Source organism: Mixophyes fleayi, chromosome 3 (genome assembly GCF_038048845.1).
Source record: "Mixophyes fleayi isolate aMixFle1 chromosome 3, aMixFle1.hap1, whole genome shotgun sequence".
Taxonomy (NCBI): domain Eukaryota; kingdom Metazoa; phylum Chordata; class Amphibia; order Anura; family Limnodynastidae; genus Mixophyes; species Mixophyes fleayi.
This window is the reverse complement of record NC_134404.1, coordinates 157,132,244-157,152,733: the sequence shown is the minus strand read 5'-3', so window position 1 is coordinate 157,152,733 and position 20,490 is coordinate 157,132,244. Positions and strand designations below refer to the sequence as shown.

The window sequence follows — 20,490 nt, the reverse complement described above, 5'->3', positions numbered from 1 at the left end:
CTCACGATCAATGTTACAAGCAAAAATTAGAGAATGTGCATGACGCTGTAGTGGTAACATTTATTGTTATTTTCCAGCATGTAATTGTATTGCCTTTGTAAGTTCTCCAGGATGCATTACTTGTTTTGGAGCAACAAGAATATCTTCCCAATACTATTGAGACATACCATTACAAAGTGAGCTATTTTTTTCCAAGTCACCATTTTTATAGGCAATGTTTTCAATTTAAAGGTCATGTCTGTGTTGAACCTATTATAAAATTGAATCATTGGAGAAAATCACACATAAACTGTGCTATTATGACATATTCCACATGGTATGAAGCAGATGATTTCATAATACTTTTTGAAAGCCTTAACTGGAGGAATCCCCTGTACTCCACAAATATTTTTTATAACCTAAGTCACGAAGATTTTTCAATCCACCAATAAAAACATGTTAAACAAAAGCATAAGAATAAGAAGTCACACAGCACATTTCATTACCTTCATATGTGACATGAAAAAGCCCACCGTGAGTTAAACCTTCACTACAAATCCCTGCGTAATGACACTTTACAATACATATGTAAAAGGTGAACTTAATGAAGTTGTGTGCTAAATTACTGCTGGCTCAAGTTTCATTTATAGTTTAATTTATTTATTTATGAGTTGTAGCTTTAGTACTGTTTTTATTTCATGTGTCACATTTGGTAAACTAATAGTTTTAATTAATTTGGTATTTGGCAACACTACACTCTACTGACTTTTACGAGTGGTTGGTGTAAATGTCATCCCAATGAGGCATAGGATAGCTCCCAATTACAGGCACCTTTAGAGTACCCATAAAAACAAGTCATTTTCCAGGTCGGAAAAGGCTCTGCAGTAATAGCAAGAACATACTACAATTGCACATTCTCCATTACATTAAGCGGATAAAAACTTTCTCGATTTTTAGTAATGGGTGCAACACAATGTTCATATGTGCAGCAAGGAAAGCCCAGAACTACCTAGTTCCTTACATGAGGAGTTTAAAAGTCAAGCATCCTCCTCAGGTACCACTATATTATACATGCCAACTTTCAAATCTTCTATCTCTCTTGGGAGATCCCGAGAGAAGTCATGTGACAGGGGGTAGGAGGGGGCGTGATGACGTTGTTGCGTCACCATAGCTCCGCCCCCACTATAAAATGCCAACAGTCACGGCATTGAATAACGGGGGTGGGGCTTAATGACGCATTTAAGTCACGCCATTCAATGCCGTGACTTTTGGCGAATCCGGGAGGTTTGCCTACTCCTCTGGGAGTCCAGGAGGACTCCCCAAAATTCAGGAGCCTCCCGGCAAGTATGCACTGCATTGACACAATAATCAATGCGCTTTGTGTAAAAATGGCATGTCATTACAAAACAGCATCTGCATGTCAACACTTCTGTAAATTACCATAAAGTACATAACCATACTGTAGCTTAATATGCAAAGACATATTCACCTTATTTAGCACATGAATTCATTTTTGTAGAGCTCATTTAGATTTGGATGGATATGGACACCAAATACAGGTGGGAAAAGATGCACCCAAAAAAAAGCGTACTTATGTCTATATTATGTTGTGTCTTGAGAAGCGTTCAGATTAAAAAATAGTATTATTTGCACCAGATTTATATTAAGCATGCAGGTATGACTACCGAAAAAGACAAGTTCACAACTGTCAAAGTACCCTCTAAATGGGAAGCTTCATTTCTGCGGTAGTCCACATGGAATTATCAATAGGAATAGACAGCCACAACTTGATATAGAACAGCCATGATGCTAATGATTATAGTACCATCAGTTGGAGGGGTCAATACACAATCAGCAGCTAGTTAGTAATCATCCTCTCCACTGCGTACATTTGCCAGCCCCAATTCACCTTCCAGGTATAGTGCGCAAATGTGTATCTTATGCAAAGAGAAAAGGGGAGCATACATTCAACTCTAAATGAGCCCACTTATAAAAAAAGAAGAGTAATTACTTATATACTGACTGGGGGAAAAAGCTGCTTACTGCATTAATACATTTTAATCAAGTTTAAAATTAGTTATGCAGAAAATGTGTACTACTATCTTAGTGTTATGTAATCCCCTTTAAAGGAACCATTAACCTATGGTCAGGGTTTAACTTTTGCATTGGAAAATAGCTACTTTTGCATTTAAGCATAACTGGAAATGTTCTAGTGCTAGATCTGTGAGATGAAGTCCCATGTTAAATCTACTGTGCCTGTCGGCATCAATAGCACAAACCAATGAAGGTTTTAGTCAAAATAGGACCCCCAGCCAACATTAAATTTACCCCCCATACAAGTTTTATGCTTGGCATTCAAAAGATATGAAAATGTTTAGGGCCTCAGTTAATTCCCTCCCCCCCCCATTTTCTGTATTGTGCAGTACCACAATTTACAGTCACATGTATTATATCAGCCCCACACATCAGTTGAGCCCCGTGCATTATGCCTACACAGGTGTGCTTCCGCATATACCAGTAATGTTCCACACATTATGTTGCTCAGTCAGTGCCACCAGTCCTGAGGCTACTGTCAGACGACGTCCCCGCTAATTCCCTGTCAGACGGGGAACGGACGTCTGATCCCTCCGTCAGCTGCCGCGGACTTCTGGATAGCGGGCGCATGCGCCCTGGTCTCAGTCGCGTTGCTAGGCAACGGGACGCTGCTTCAGTTTCCGCTGCCGCCTTCGCTCTCTCCACCAATGAACTCAGTCTGGATTCTATTTAAACCTGCCTCTGGCACCATTAGGGTGCCAAAGTAACAGGTTCACCACCAGTGTTCCTGGCTTCCACACTCCCTTGTTTTTCCCTGAGTATCCTGCTTCCTGTTTATCGTTGTGACCCGGCTTGGCGACCATCCTCTTTCTCTGTGACCCATTCTGTACCGTGACTTTGGCTTGGCGACTACTCTTCTGGATTTCCCTTTTGTATCTATATACCTGATTGCTGTGACCCGGAACCGTCTGACCTCTCTACGCTACACTGGTAACTGGCTAATAGGACCGCGACCTGCGTGCTCTCTGCTGCGAAGTCCAAACCTCCTTGCGGGGGTCCCTGGTGAACACCAGGGGTAAGTTAGACTCCGCACCTGTTTGACCAGTTGCACTAATACCGGTTAGTGTCTACTTATCTTCAGCCTTCATAGGCCTACAGCGTGACAGCTACCATTAGGCAGCTGCCTAGGGTGCCTGACTTTGGGGGGCGCCACTGAGGTGCCCTTCTGCCAGCTTCACAATGAAGAGGTACAAGAGGCACCTAAAGGTCATAACAGAAAGCTACCCTAACAGAGCAGTAGGAGTGGTCCTCTTGCTGCTCTGTCTCTCTGACTCAGTGTTATGTGACTGCTTCAGTCACATATACCACAGTGGAGCTAAATGCTAAAATGCAAAACAATCCTTCTTCAATTCTCTCATCTCATCACAGTCCTCCGATCTTTGCCGCTTTTTTGTCTCTTTCAGCACATTCCTTTGCCCCCCCTTCTCCCCTCCCATCCACCCTTACTGCCACTGCCTCCTTTTTCACTTTCAAAATTGAGGCCATTAGACACTAAATCTCCTCCATTCATCGCTATTCTGTTACCCATATCATTCCACCCTCCTCTCTCTCCAGCCACCACCTTTTGTGCTCCTTCTGCCCCACTATGAGTGATGAAGTTCATTCTCTTATATTACCATCTCTTCCCTCAACCTTCCCCATGGATCCCTTCCCCTCTCACCTCCTTTGCTCCCTCTCCCCCACTTCCTGATCCCACCTTGCTCACTTCTTCAGTCTGTCCCTCTCCACTGGCATCTGCCCCTTATCCTTTAAACATGTGCTTGTCTTACTCATTCTTAAAAAATCTTGACCCCACCTCACAGTACCATTTCTCTTCTCCCCTTTGCCTACAAAATACTTGAGCGTCTTGTCTACGACAGTCGCAGCAACTACCTTTCTGACAACTCCCTCCTTGATGCTCTCCAATCTGACTTCCGTCCCCTCCACTCCACTCCACTCCACAGAAACTGCCTTAACCAAAGTCACTAACAATCTTCTCAGTCAATTCAGGGTTCACTTCTCTCTGCTTATCCTCCTGGACCTCTCTGTGGCCTTTGACACCATCGATCTCCCTCTCCTACTCCACACCCTTCACACCATTGGCATTTTTGACATTGTCCTTTCGTGGTTCACATACTACCTTACCAACCAGTTCTTCTATGTTTCTACCTCTGGTTCCTCCTCCCCCCATCAATCCTTCCCATAGGAGTACCACAGGATTCTGTCCTTGGGTCTCTGCTCTTCTCTCTGCACACCTCCTCATTGGGTAAATTCATCAATTCCTTTGGTCTCCAGTACCATCTCTATTTTAACAACACTCAACTTTACCTCTCATCTTCTGATCACTCCCCTTCCCTCCTCTCTCGAGTGCCCAGTTGCCTCTCTGCAAATCTCCTCCTGGATGTCCTTATGCTTTCTCAAACTTAACATGGCCAAAACCGAACTCATTGTCTTCCCTCCATGAAGAGTCTCCCCCCCCTTCCATCCTCTCTGTTTCTGTTGATAACACCATTAACTCTTATGTTCCCGAACTACATTTCCTAGATATCATTATTGACTCCTCCCTCTTTCACCCCTCACATTCAAACTCTTGCCCAACCCTGTTGCTTTCTGCTCTGCAGCATGGCTCATATTAGACCCTTTCTCTCACAGGATGCCACCAAAACTCTTTCTCCACTTACTGATCATTCCTCATCGGCAAACTTCTCTTTACTGGCCTCCCCGGCTCCCATCTCACTCCTCTTCGATCTATACTTAATGCTGCAGCTAGACTTATCTTCCTATCTCGCTGCTCCACATCTGCCTCCCCTCTCTGCCTAGCCTTACATTTTCTCTACTTCCCCTATCTAATCCTCTTCAAGCTCCTCATCCTCATGTATAAAGCCCCCTCCAATGCTACTGCTCCCTACATCTCCACCCTCATAAATATTTCCTCCCGCCCTCTCCGGTTGGACAATGACCGTTGCCTTTCCTCCCTTCTGGTAACCAAATTTATCTCCCTTATCCAAGATTTCTCCTGTGTTTCCCCCCACCACTGGAATAAACTCCCTCTATCTCAACTATCCCCTAGCCTGTATAACTTTAAAGGTCATTGAAAACCCACCTGTTAAGAAAATCCTACCAGTCCTCCACTTAAACACTTCACCATATAGTATACCTCTCCCTCTTTTATCCTCCATTTCTCCCTCTCTTGCTTCTTGTCCTCAGATCCCCTTACATTGGCTCACCCCATGTGTCAATCATTTGTCTGCCACTCTCCATTTAGATTGTAAGCTCTAGTGAGCAGGACCCTCTTCCTCCTGTTTCTCATTACTTTTTGCTTCCAGGCTATCAGTAACTGTATTGTGAGTTGTAGTGTTATTTGGGTACTGTATTGTACTGTTAAACCATGTACTGTCTTATTGTTTGCCCTCTGTTCCGCACTGCGGACCTCATGTGGTGCCCTATAAATAAAGGTTATTAATAATAATAATAATAATAATACTAACCTACCATATGTAGAATACATAGAGTTACTGTGCTAAGGGTTATCACTTAAATGTGTAGCGTCTTTCCCAGACTAATTTACAATAATTTGGCAAGTGTTATTATGTTGGTTTAAACTATTTGAGATTGTCACCACTGTATCAAAGATGCTCTGCAAAGTTAAAGTAATAATGTTAAAAAATACTTATTCACAAAATTAACTGAACAGCAGATTCCCAAAGTAGTGAATGCTTCAGGGTTCACTCTACTCAACTTAGAAGGAAAATTAAAATTGTGGAGAATAAAAATTGTGAACATTGGACTCATAAATGTAAGATTTGCACATAGATATAATACAGAAAAGTGATTCCTTACCAGGAGTCCAGGATATTCAATAAGAGCAGCCATTATGTACGCAGTCAAAGTAACTGGACTATAAAGACCTCCTTGAAGCCGACTGCTTATTACTCTTCCTGGTTCCCAAAATTCTCCATTTTTCTTCTGGTGCTTTAGAAGCCATGTAAGCGTATCATGAAGCACTACAGGGTCGACCAATATAAACTGTCGTGCTTTTAAAAAACAACGCAGGACAAATGCAGACAACCTAAAACAATAGAAACCATCTTTATCTTTAGGATACAAAGAAGCAAACAAAAATGTCCCCCTGAGAATAAAATTGGTAGAATGACATCATTACAAACATATATTTACCATGGCAAAAGAAAATGATGAATCAGAATATTTTTAAATTAAAGAGAAAATAAGAAAATAGTTGAGGATATTTAATATGCGCACCATAGAAAAGGGACAGATGCCTTGTAAATACAGATATTTAATTACAAATAATTTATTATAATAGTTACGTGCAGGTGGATCATGTTTATTTGAAATTAACTGCACAATGCAGCATTTGTAGCATGGTGAATGTGATGCGCTATATCCACTCAAGCGTAGCAAATTCAAATAAACACAATATAGTGGGCATAGCTCACATGGACAAATACATTGTCTCCACACTAGTATGTGAGGTACTGCGCCATTTTTCTAAAACCAAAAATTGCTCCTGCAACTCACAATCAATTACACAACCTATACAATAAAAGTATATGTAAAAATTAGGGGTGAGCGGGTTCGGATTTTTGAAATCCGAACACCCCCGAACAGTGCCGATCCGAGCAGGAGCCGAGCACTGTTCGGGGATTCCCACCCGACGCAAAACTCAGAACAAGGCAAAACGTCATCATCCCACCGTCGGATCTCGCGAGATCCGGGTTCATATTATTCCCCGCTTCCCGCCGCAATCTTCACTCGGGCATTGGAGAGGGAAGAGGGAGGGTGTTTTTGTGGTGTCCTCTGTCCTGCTCAGTCCAGTGGTGCTGCCCTGTGCTCTGTCCTGCTCAGTCCAGTGGTGGTGTCCTGTGCTCTGTTCTGCTCAGTCCAGTGGTGCTGTCCTGCTCAGTCCAGTGGTGCTGTCTTGTGCTCTGTCCTGCTCAGTCCAGTGGTGGTGTCCTGTGCTCTGTCCTGCTCAGTCCAGTGGTGCTGTCCTGCTCAGTCCAGTGGTGCTGTCCTGTGCTCTGTCCTGCTCAGTCCAGTGGTGGTGCTGCCATAATTCCAGTGGTGCTGTCCTGTGCTGCTTAAGTCCAGTCCAGTGGTAGTGTCATATAAGTCCAGTCCAGAGGTGCTGTCCTGTGTCCAGTCCAGTGGTACAGCCATTTAAATCCAGTGGTGCTGTCCTGTGCTGCTTAAGTCCAGTCCAGTGGTACTGCCATATAAGTCCAGTCCAGTGGTGCTGTCCTGTGTCCAGTCCAGTGGTACAGCCTGTCACTCACCGGACTGTGAGTGCTACTTCTAAGGTAGCTAGGAACCGTGTCCGTCCATTATTATGAGGTACTGCGCATGTGCAGTCCCTTTTAACCTTCAGTTCTGTTCCTTTAACTTAATTGGCTGATCAGGCAACACTCCCTATATTAAGCACCTCTGGTAAATACCACGTGGCCTGATCTTGGAGTCTCATTCCTCATGAGTCTCTGAAGGTGTTCCAGTGCCTGCTCGTGTGTTCAGCTTATGCTGATTCCTGTTTGCCGTTTGTGGTTTCCAGACCACTTCTATTCCTCGTGTTCCTAGTGTCTTCAGCAGCTGATTCCTATCCGCTGCCTCCGTGTATCTACAGTTACAGATTACTGCAAACTCTCCTGTGTTTCATCGTGACGCCAGCAGCTGATTCCTATCCGCTGCCTTCGTATATCTACAGTTACAGATTACTGCAAACTCTCCTGTGTTTCATCGTGACTCCAGCAGCTGATTCCTATCCGCTGCCTCCATATATCTACAGTTACAGATTACTGCAAACTCTCCTGTGTTTCATCGTGACTCCAACAGCTGATTCCTATCCGCTGCCTCCGTATATCTACAGTTACAGCTTACTGCAAACTCTCCTGTTTCATCGTGACTCCAGCAGCTGATTCCTATCCGCTGCCTCCGTATATCTACAGTTACAGATTACTGCAAACTCTCCTGTGTTTCATAGTGACTCCAGCAGCTGATTCCTATCCGCTGCCTCCGTATATCTACAGTTACAGATTACTGCAAACTCTCCTGTGTTTCATCGTGACTCCAACAGCTGATTCCTATCCGATGCCTCCGTATATCTACAGTTACAGCTTACTGCAAACTCTCCTGTGTTTCATCGTGACTCCAGCAGCTGATTCCTATCCGCTGCCTCCGTATATCTACAGTTACATCGCTACTGTTCCAGCTGATTCCTGTTAGCTACTTCAGCGTGTTTACAGAGTCCTGCTCGTCTCAGCGCTCCAGTCTGCATTCTACCTGCCGTCAGCTGACCCGCTGCCTACTGCTTCTACAGTGTGTCCATTTTTGTCAACTTGCCTGTTAGCATCGAGTCTACGCTCCTCGGCTTCCAGCTCTGCTTCATCGCTTCAACTCTCCCGTGGTCTCCTGCTGTTCAATGCGATATACTACTGCTTCCTGAGTATTTGTCGTCCTTGCTGCCCTACCTACAGTGCGCTGCACCTACCTGCCGCTTCCATTCTGCAAGGACTTCTCATCTCGTCTGTTCCCTGCCGCTCAGGTATCCCTGCAGCTATCTCTAACAGCCTGCTCATCTGAACCACGGTATGCATACTTCTCATTGACTGTGCTGGTGTATTGCATATCCATCTGGACTGAGTTGTTCTCCTCCGGAGTTTCCATCCTCTGAGACTATTGCTATTATTGACTGTGTTTCCTTTTGCTGGACTATTTGAGTGACTTTGTTTATCTGTGCAGTGCTGTTCATTCATTATTATTATTGTGTGCAGTTCAACGTGGGATCAAGTTCAGTGTACCCGTGTAGACTCTGCATAGCATTTATCTCCTCGTGTCCTTCCTCACATATATATTCAATGGTACAACTTGCTAGAGGCAGACCACTGATTCCTGTTTCCCTGTGTCACCAGTTGCATATATCCTCTCACATAAGCAGTGGTACAACTTGCTACTCGCAGACCACTGACTTCCCCGTTACCTTCACCTGGATTCCATTCCTTCACTACAGACAGCGGTACAACTTGCTATACGCAGACCGCTGACTTCCACCTCCTTATTACTCCTGGACATTCTTCTCACTATAGCAGTGGTACAACTTGCCGTGCGCAGACCACTGACTACCCTCACGTGTCCTTGTCCATCTAGATCCTCGTGTTCAGTTACCTATTGTTTACCAGTGCTGCTAGTCATAGACTTTCTGAGCATTCTCTAACCATCTGCTGTTTCCAGTTCCATTATCACCCTGCCATCAGAGTATCATATACCAACTCTACTGCTCTGATAAGACCATCAGCGGGTGATACTGGGTAAAGACTCCTAGTGCCCGTGACAGTAAGATCAGGCCATGACAGACCCAGATTCGGAACCCACAGCTAAAGAGATGCTGCAGCATCTGGTCACCCGTGTGGAACAACAGGAAGTTCGCCAACGGCATTTGCTGCGGTGTTACCAGGCGTTAGCCTCCCAAGGAACGTCTGTGCAGAATATCACAGCTACTGTTGATGCTCCTGTGCCTTCCTCCGTTTCCCCAGTGCCATCCCAGGTGTCTACGGCTTCCACGCTTCACCTGCCAACTCCGTCAAAGTATGATGGAGATCCCAAAACTTGTAGAGGTTTCCTCAACCAATGCTCAGTACATTTTGAGCTCCAACCTCAAAACTTTTCGACTCATCGTTCCAGAGTGGCCTATCTCATCTCATTATTCTCCGGACAAGCTCTCGCATGGGCTTCCCCTCTGTGGGAAAGAAATGATCCGTTGTTACAGGATAGTGCCAAATTTATTTCCATGTTTCGTAATGTATTCGATGAACCAGGTCGTGTTATTTCCGCTGCCTCCAGCATTCTTCGTTTACGACAGGGTTCTCGTACAGTAGGACAGTACATCATCCAATTTAGGATCTTAGCCTCTGAGCTTCAGTGGAACACTGAAGCGTTAATTGCCGCCTTCTGGCAGGGGCTCTCGGACAAAATTAAAGATGCACTGACTACTCAAGAACTCCCTACGTCTTTAGAAGATTTGATTTCTCTTTGTCATTGTGTGGATCTCAGATTTCGTGAGAGGGACTCTGAGAGAATTACTTCAGCTAAAACAACTCTTCGTCCCACTTCTCAAATTCGTCCTGCTTCATCTCCGGTAATACCGATGGAGATTGGACGTTCCAAACTAACCTCTGCAGAGAGGAATCGAAGAATCAAGAATAGACTTTGTATCTATTGTGCTGATGCCACACATATGCGCCAGTCATGCCCCCAAAAAATCAGGAAATGCCAGGCCCTAACTAGTTCTGGAGAGGTGAAGTTAGGGTCCCTGGAGTTCTCTCCATCTCTTAGAAATCAAAAATCTGTGCATTTGACGTTACCATTACATTTGCTACTAAGTCTTTTGAGTCCCAAGCTCTGATTGATTCAGGAGCTGCGGGAAATTTCATTTCTGAATCCCTTGTAAATCAATGGTCCCTACCAGTGATTACCCTGAAGACTCCTATTACGGTGACGGCTATCGATGGATCACGTATTATCAACGGTCTCATCACCCAAAGTACGTCTTCAGTTACCCTTCAGATTGGTGTTCTACACCGAGCAGAAATTTCGTTTTTAATCCTTCCTGTTACTACAAGTCCGATTGTTTTAGGCCTTCCATGGCTTCAATGTCATTCTCCCCAGATTGACTGGCGCACTCCTTAAGTTACGTCTTGGGGACCTGAATGTCACCAACATTGTCTTTCTCGTGTTGTTCCTCGTAAAATACAGCAAACCTCCATTTCACCTTCCTCACCGGGACTTCCTCCTCAGTATGCTTCATTTGCCGACGTCTTTGATAAAGCTCAGTCTGAACGTCTTCCCCCTCATCGTTCATGGGATTGTCCGATTGACCGAGCCTTTGTGGCATCCCCAGACGTTGAAGAGAGTCCTAACCACTTTATATTAGACCCAAAATGTGTTTCTCTGGCTGCTTCTTCCACTAAAGTGCTACCATTTGGGAAGACCCTCGTGCCTCCTGCTCTTAGGAAAAAAATCCTTTCATGGTTTCACTCTTCTCGTTTCTCTGGACACGCTGGTGAACGCAAGACCTTTGAAATCCTCTCTCGAAGTTATTGGTGGCCTTCTATGAGGAGAGATGTCAAAGAGTTTATCGCGGCATGCGAATTATGCTCCCAGTTCAAAACCCCCCGCATAACTCCAGCGGGGTTGCTTCAGCCACTACCCATTCCATCTAAGCCTTGGACCCATATTAGTATGGACTTTGTTACTGAGCTTCCTCCTAATAAGAATTGCAACACCATTTGGGTAGTGGTGGATAGATTTTCAAAGATGGCGCATTTTGTTCCCTTGTCTGGTTTACCTTCTTCTTCTACCCTGGCTGAACATTTCATTAGAGAAATTTTCCGTATCCATGGATGTCCGTCCGAGATCGTGTCAGATAGAGGAGTACAATTCATTTCCAGATTCTGGCGGGCCCTTTGCAAGACCTTGGGCATACGATTGGCACTCTCATCTTCCTACCATCCCCAATCGAACGGACAAACTGAAAGAGTCAACCAAGATCTTGAGACTTTCTTAAGGATGTTCTCGTCAGCCAATCAAGACAACTGGGTAGAATTACTTCCTTGGGCTGAATTTGCTCATAACAACATGTACCATGAGTCATCATCTAAAACTCCATTCTTTGTGGTTTACGGTCACCATCCGTCTTTCCCGGAATTTCCTGCCCTCCCGCCCACCCAAGTTCCTGCTGTTGAGACTTTGTGTCAAACCTTCAAAAATATTTGGGCTCAGGTAAAAACCTGTTTAAAGAAGACATCTGTTGTTTATGAAAAAGAAAAGATATCCACACTAGGTAAGTTTCATACCAATGTCTAATAATAGGCTCCAAATATTATGGCCTATCAATCAGGATGATTGAATTGTAGTAAAAAACATCCTGAGCGGTGCGCCCTATACACCAGAAATATAGTAGAGTATCAGAGAGAAGAAAAGTAGATGACTGAGGGGCACTCAGAGACAATGGATGAGTATGTATGTAGAATAAAATAAATTTTTATTGATATACCTTAAAATTGTAAATAAGCATTTCATCCTAAACCCAAAAGCTAGCGAAGTATTAAAAACAAAAAAACAAAAACAATAATTGTTAAAATTGCAGATCCACTGCAAACTTAGCTCAGTGGTCATATAATAGATAATGAACTCAAGGTGGAAAATATCACTATTAATATTAATCGGTTAATATAGAAATAGAAAATTCCACTAATAGCAAAGGATTCCCTATTGACAATAATGACTCTTGGGCTTAAACGATATATAGGATCTAAATCAGAGAAAACCCCTAGGTGGAGGTTATAATAGTGACTTGCTAATATATCATAGTAGCGATATTAAGATAATAAGTAACCTATCAGAGTGAGCCCCTAATTGTATATCTGATTTCCAATGATAAGGAATGTCTTGGAGAGATGCCTATAAGCCTATAAAAGCAGTCCCCCTAGTGGTAGTTAGAATAATATATCTCAGGTCTGTCCTGTGTCATATCGTGCTAACTCAGATATAAGGTCTGATAGAGGTCTGATGTGAGAACAAAGTGTGTTTGTATAGACAGACTCACGGAGCAGCGTGGGAATCCTGATGATTATATTAACGCTGAATAACCTACACTATTTATCCCTAAATGCCCTATTTTATCTGGAGCAGCTATTAGGTAAGTCAAGGTAAGGGAGAGTAGTGAAAGCGTGGTTTAATATTTAAACATGTTAGGAACACTGAGCTAAGAAACGCCAACGAGCGTTTCGCTGAACAGCTTTTTCAAGGCTAACCAGAGCCTCTAGTTCGTATGCCTTAAATAGTCAATCAGATCAGCCCCTGAAATGACGCTGTAAAGTTCAGCCAATCACGCCACAGCATAGGTGGCATTGATGGACATGTCTATTGACCAATGGGGGGAAGTTAGAGCGGTTAGGCTCCGCCCCCAAATCGCCGTGATACAGAGATAATGAAGAAGCTAAAAATAGAAGCAAACAGCAGTAATCCTAACTGTGACGATTGCTAACATTGTCTGAAACTTTATCAGATGGTGCCCAGAAATAAGAACTTTCAGAAAGGAGATTCCATTCATATTATAAATAGGATTAATACCAATTACCTATTCCTATATAATCATGGGTATATAAGTGTTAGCAAAAGTGAACCACTTATATATTATATATATTCCATTATATACAATGATTATAAATATTAAGAAATCTAATCATATGAATGATGAAGAAGATATATTAGAAATGTTTATAAATCTACATTACGGTAAGTATAAATAATACCAATGTATCATACTAATAGATCATAATGATCTGATAGTGAAACTAATGAAAAAGATAAAATATTGAGAGAATAGTGATCAGAAAATATAACCACTCGTGAGAGGAAAGTGGTGATTAATCTAAAGTTAGCATCATATTACTGGATGACCTGAAACAGGAAAGATAAAGGGTGGTGACAATAATAAAACAGTGATAGGATTAAGGGTGGAGGGTAGGGTGAGACTAGTGTAGGGAGACATAAAGTGATGTAAGGGGTATAAACCCAATTGAATGGTGTGTGAATAAGAAGGACCTATTTCATGGTGTTACAATTCGCTGATACGATATATACGAGTATAAGTGATAATTTGAATATTATAAAGAGGTAGAGTAGCTATTATGATCATTATGATCATTATGTATGGAGACATAGAGTGATGTAAGGGGTATGAACCCATTAAGGTGGTGTGTGAATAAAAAAGATCTATACCATGGTATTACAAAACGTTGAAACGATATATATAGGAATATAAGTAATAAATTGGGTATTATAGAAAGGCAGAACAGCTATTATAATCATTAAGACCGTTAGGAAACATACTGCCCATCAAAAAGATAGTTCTTGTTTCTTTCCTCAATAATTGTGATTGTAAGTCACCTCCTCTTAAATTTAGGACAGTTTTCTCCATAGCGAAAGCTTTTATATGTTTGGGATCACAGTTGTGACATTTCATAAAGTGTCTGGCTACAGTAGTCAATTTTTTAAAATTCTTCTGGTCTCTCAAAGCATTTTTGATATTGCCAATGTGTTCCAAGAGACGTTTTTTTCGAAAGGGCGGCTAGTCATCCCTATATATTTCAGTCCACATGGGCAAATTAGACAGTAAATGACTCCCTGAGAGTTACAATTTAGGAATTCAGTAATGTACCAGACCTTACGATATTTGTCTACATATTGTTTTGTTGGGATAGTGAATTGGCAAGCCTTACATGTACCACAATTAAAGAAACCTTTCGGTCTATTGTCTTCTTTTCTTGGGGACTGTAAATGGCTATGCACCAATTTATCTCTTAGATTTGTTGATCTTCTCCAACTGAAAGCAATATTATCATCCAATTCTTTCTTAAGGTCCTCGTCAGATAGCAGGATGTGCCAATGTTTTTGAAAGATGGTTGATAAATCACGCCATTCTGCACAAAAAGTCCCTACCATTCTGACTGAGGCCTTATCCTTATTTGAATTCGGAGATGGATAGATAAGCGTCTGTCTATCTCTCTGATCTGCAGAGATTTTAGCTTTCTGTATGGTCTTATTCCCATAACCTCTTTTCTTTAGACGATTGGTAAGTTCTGCTGATCTTGTTTGATATATTTTGGTATCTGAACAATTACGCCTCATACGTAAAAATTCCCCTTTCGGAACACCTTTAAGAACTGGTGGGAAATGGGCACTTGAGTGATGGAGGATACTATTTGTAGATGTAGGTTTTCTAAAGATATCAGTCTCGAGAGAGCCATTTGGACTCTTATAAATGGTGAGGTCTAGAAAATTGATAGCTGTATGATTAATTTCTGATGTTAATTTTAGGTTGAGATTATTGATGTTTAGAATTCTTGTGAATTCTTCAAAGAGGTCTTTTTCACCCTCCCACAAAATAAAAATGTCGTCGATATATCTCAACCACGGCGATTTGGGGGCGGAGCCTAACCGCTCTAACTTCCCCCCCATTGGTCAATAGACATGTCCATTAATGTCACCTATGCTGTGGCGTGATTGGCTGAACTTTACAGCGTCATTTCAGGGGCTGATCTGATTGACTATTTAAGGCATACGAACTAGAGGCTCTGGTTAGCCTTGAAAAAGCTGTTCAGCGAAACGCGCGTTGGCGTTTCTTAGCTCAGTGTTCCTAACATGTTTAAATATTAAACCACGCTTTCACTACTCTCCCTTACCTTGACTTACCTAATAGCTGCTCCAGATAAAATAGGGCATTTAGGGATAAATAGTGTAGGTTATTCAGCGTTAATATAATCATCAGGATTCCCACGCTGCTCCGTGAGTCTGTCTATACAAACACACTTTGTTCTCACATCAGACCTCTATCAGACCTTATATCTGAGTTAGCATGATATGACACAGGACAGACCTGAGATATATTATTCTAACTACCACTAGGGGGACTGCTTTTATAGGCTTATAGGCATCTCTCCAAGACATTCCTTATCATTGGAAATCAGATATACAATCAGGGGCTCACTCTGATAGGTTACTTATTATCTTAATATCGCTACTATGATATATTAGCAAGTCACTATTATAACCTCCACCTAGGGGTTTTCTCTGATTTAGATCCTATATATCGTTTAAGCCCAAGAGTCATTATTGTCAATAGGGAATCCTTTGCTATTAGTGGAATTTTCTATTTCTATATTAACCGATTAATATTAATAGTGATATTTTCCACCTTGAGTTCATTATCTATTACATGACCACTGAGCTAAGTTTGCAGTGGATCTGCAATTTTAACAATTATTGTTTTTGTTTTTTGGTTTTTAATACTTCGCTAGCTTTTGGGTTTAGGATGAAATGCTTATTTACAATTTTAAGGTATATCAATAAAAATTTATTTTATTCTACATACACACTCATCCATTGTCTCTGAGTGCCCCTCAGTCACCTACTTTTCTTCTCTCTGATACTCTAAAGAAGACATCTGCCAGATATAAGTCTTTTGCGGGCAAAAAGAGACGGGCTATTCCACCATTGAAAGTCGGAGACCGGGTGTGGCTATCTACTAATAATATTCGTTTGAAGGTTCCATCCATGAAATTTGCTCCCCGTTTTATTGGTCCATATAGGATCATTCAAGTTATAAATCCAGTTTGCTTCAAACTTTTACTTCCCAAGAGTCTTCGTATTTCCAACGCCTTCCATGTTTCCTTGCTCAAACCTCTCATCATCAACCGTTTCTCGGTCCCTCCTTCAGCACCTCGGCCACTTCAAGTTCATCAGGAGGAAGACTTTGAGATTACTCAGGTTTTGGATGCTAAAATTTCGCGAGGAGTTCTTCGTTTCCTCGTGCATTGGAAAGGCTTTGGTCCTGAGGAGCGTTCATGGATCAAAGCTGAAGATCTCAACGCTCCAGCTCTCTTGAAAAAGTTCTATACCAAATTTCCGGACAAACCCGGTTCCAGGTGTTCTGTACCCACCTTTAAAAGGGGGGGTACTGTCACTCACCGGACTGTGAGTTCTACTTCTAAGGTAGCTAGGAACCGTGTCCGTCCATTATTATGAGGTACTGCGCATGTGCAGTCCCTTTTAACCTTCAGTTCTGTTCCTTTAACTTAATTGGCTGATCAGGCAACACTCCCTATATTAAGCACCTGTGGTCAATACCACGTGGCCTGATCTTGGAGTCTCATTCCTCATGAGTCTCTGAAGGTGTTCCAGTGCCTGCTCGTGTGTTCAGCTTATGCTGATTCCTGTTTGCCGTTTGTGGTTTCCAGACCACTTCTATTCCTCGTGTTCCTAGTGTCTTCAGCAGCTGATTCCTATCCGCTGCCTCCGTTTATCTACAGCTACAGATTACTGCAAACTCTCCTGTGTTTCTTCGTGACTCCAGCAGCTGATTCCTATCCGCTGCCTCCGTATATCTACAGTTACAGCTTACTGCAAACTCTCCTGTGTTTCATCGCGACTCCAGCAGCTGATTCCTATCCGCTGCCTCCGTATATCTACAGTTACATCGCTACTGTTCCAGCTGATTCCTGTTAGCTACTTCAGCGTGTTTACAGAGTCCTGCTCGTCTCAGCGCTCCAGTCTGCATTCTACCTGCCGTCAGCTGACCTGCTGCCTACTGCTTCTACAGTGTGTCCATTTGTGTCAACTTGCCTGTTAGCATCGAGTCTACGCTCCTCGGCTTCCAGCTCTGCTTCATCGCTTCAATTCTCCCGTGGTCTCCTGCTGTTCAATTCGATATACTACTGCTTCCTGAGTATTTGTCATCCTTGCTGCCCTACCTACAGTGCGCTGCACCTACCTGCCGCTTCCATTCTGCAAGGACTTCTCATCTCGTCTGTTCCCTGCCGCTCAGGTATCCCTGCAGCTATCTCTAACAGCCTGCTCATCTGAACCACGGTATGCATACTTCTCATTGACTGTGCTGGTGTATTGCATATCCATCTGGACTGAGTTGTTCTCCTCCGGAGTTTCCATCCTCTGAGACTATTGCTATTATTGACTGTGTTTCCTTTTGCTGGACTATTTGAGTGACTTTGTTTATCTGTGCAGTGCTGTTCATTCATTATTATTATTGTGTGCAGTTCAACGTGGGATCAAGTTCAGTGTACCCGTGTAGACTCTGCATAGCATTTATCTCCTCGTGTCCTTCCTCACATATATATTCAGTGGTACAACTTGCTAGAGGCAGACCACTGATTCCTGTTTCCCTGTGTCACCAGTTGCATATATCCTCTCACATAAGCAGTGGTACAACTTGCTACTCGCAGACCACTGACTTCCCCGTTACCTTCACCTGGATTCCATTCCTTCACTACAGACAGCGGTACAACTTGCTATACGCAGACCGCTGACTTCCACCTCCTTATTACTCCTGGACATTCTTCTCACTATAGCAGTGGTACAACTTGCCGTGCGCAGACCACTGACTACCCTCACGTGTCCTTGTCCATCCAGATCCTCGTGTTCAGTTACCTATTGTTTACCAGTGCTGCTAGTCATAGACTTTCTGAGCATTCTCTAACCATCTGCTGTTTCCAGTTCCATTATCACCCTGCCATCAGAGTATCATATACCTACTCTACTGCTCTGATAGGACCATCAGCGGGTGATACTGGGTAAAGACTCCTAGTGCCCGTGACACAGCCATTTAAATCCAGTGGTGCTTTCCTGTGCTGCTTAAGTCCAGTCCAGTGGTACTGCCATATAAGTCCAGTCCAGTGGTGCTGTCCTGTGCTGCTTAAGTCCAGTCCAGTGGTACTGCCGTATGAGTCCAGTGGTACTACCGTATAAGTCCACTGATCCTGCCGTATAAGTCCAGTGGTACTGCTGTATAAGTCCACTAATCCTGCCATATAAGTCCAGTGGTACAGCCGTATAACTCCAGTCCAGTGGTACTCTCGTGTGCCGCATATAATTTTTAAAGGCTTTGCAGAGTGTGTGTGGTTTAGGGGTACGCTCTCTTGTGCTGCATATAATGGAGAACAAAAATTTGGAGGATAAAGTAGGGAAAGATCAAGAACCACTTCCTCCTAATGCTGAAGCTGCTGCCACTAGTCATGACATAGACGATGAAATGCCATCAACGTCGTCTGCCAAGGCCGATGCCCAATGTCATAGTAGAGGGCATGTAGAATCCAAAAAGCCAAAGTTCACTAAAATGATCAAAAAAAAGAAATTAAAATCATCTGAGGAGGAACGTAAACACAGCAAACAACTCTGCCTTCTAAAAACATGGCATCACAAATCCCCAAGGAGAGTCCAAGGGTGTTGGTGGTTGCGAAGTCTGACCTTCCCATCACTGTACGGGAAGAGGTGGCTCCTTCCACCATTTGCAGCACGCCCTCTGCATATGCTGGAAGGATCACCCACAGTGCAGTTCCAGATTTGGATAATGAAGGTGTCAATGTTGTACACCAGGAGGAGGATATTGATGTAGCTGGCGCTGAGGAGGAAGTTGACGAGGAGGATGCTGATGTTATTTTCTTAAATGAGGCACCAGGGGGGGAAACAGTTGTTGTCCATGGGATGAAAAAGCCGATCGTCATGCCTGGGCAGAAGACCAATAAATCCACCTCCGGTCTGGAATTATTTCTATCCCAATCCGGACAACAAATGTATTGCCATATGTAGCTTATGTAAAGCTGCAATAAGCAGGGGTAAGGATCTTGGCCACCTAGGGACATCCATCCTTATACGTCACCTGAAGACCCTTCATAATTCTGTGTTTAGTTCAGGAACTGTGGCTAGCACCGTCAGCATCCCAGGTACACCTAAATTCCTTGGTGCCGTTGTATCCACACCAGCAACACCCTCCTCATCAATTTCCTCCTCGATCTGGATCGGAGATAGTTCTGCAGGCCATGTCACCGGCATGACTGAGTCCTCTTCAACCCGGGATTCTTCCGGAGGATCCTGCAGCGCTACGCCTACTACTGCCGCTGCTGCTGTTGCTGCTGAGAGTCGGTCATCTTCCCAGAGGGGAAGTCGCAAGACAGCTACGTCTTTCACTAAGCAATTGACCATACAACAGTCGTTTGCCATGAGCACGAAGTACGACAGCAGTCATCCTATGGCAAAGCGGATAACTGCAGCCTTGACAACTATGTTGGTGTTAGACGTGCGTCCGGTGTCCGCCATCAGTGGAGTGGGATTTAGATGGTTGATGGAGGTATTGTGTCCCCGGTACCAAATCCCGTCTAGCTTCCACTTCACTAGGCAGGCGATACCCGGGATGTACAGAGAAGTACGAAAAAGTGTCCTCAGTGCTCTGAAAAATGCGGTTGTACCCACTGTCCACGTAACCACGGACATGTGGACAAGTGGTTCAGGGCAAACTAAGGACTATATGACTGTGACAGCCCACTGGGTAGATGCATCGCCTTCCGCAGCAACAGCAGCAGCAGCATCAGTAGCAGCATCTCCGAAACGCCTGCTCGTTTCAAGGCAGGGAACGTTTTGTATCACCGGTTTCAGTAAGAGGCACAACGCCGACAACCTCTTAGAGAAACTGAGGGAAATCATCTCGCAGTGGCTTACCCCACTTAGACTCTCCTGTGGATTTGTGGTGTCGGACAACGCCAGTAACATTGTGCGGGCATTACATATGGGCAATTTCCAGCACGTGCCATGTTTTGCCCACACAATAAATTTGGTGGTACAGCATTATCTTAAAAGTGACAGGGGTGTGCAGGATATGCTTGCGGGGGCCCGCAAAATTGCGGGACACTTTCGCCATTCTGCCACTGCCTACCGAAAACTGGAGCACCATCAAAAACGCCTGAACCTGCCCTGCCATCACCTCAAACAAGAGGTTGTGCCGTTGTGGAACTCCACCCTCTATATGCTGCAGAGGATGGAGGAGCAACAAAAGGCCATTCAAGCCTACACAGCCACCTA

At 43.6% G+C, this 20,490-nt stretch overlaps 1 protein-coding gene across 2 annotated transcripts in view; it reads right to left on the bottom strand.

Moving 5' to 3' along the window:
• LOC142144143 (CD109 antigen-like) overlaps positions 1-20,490 on the bottom strand; it is a 155,126-nt gene that overhangs the window by 23,586 nt on the left and 111,050 nt on the right. For both annotated transcript variants that reach the window (XM_075202633.1, XM_075202635.1), the window contains one exon: positions 5,893-6,121. In XM_075202633.1, the coding sequence (XP_075058734.1) occupies positions 5,893-6,121 (229 nt within the window). The remainder of the gene's footprint in view (positions 1-5,892; positions 6,122-20,490) is intronic.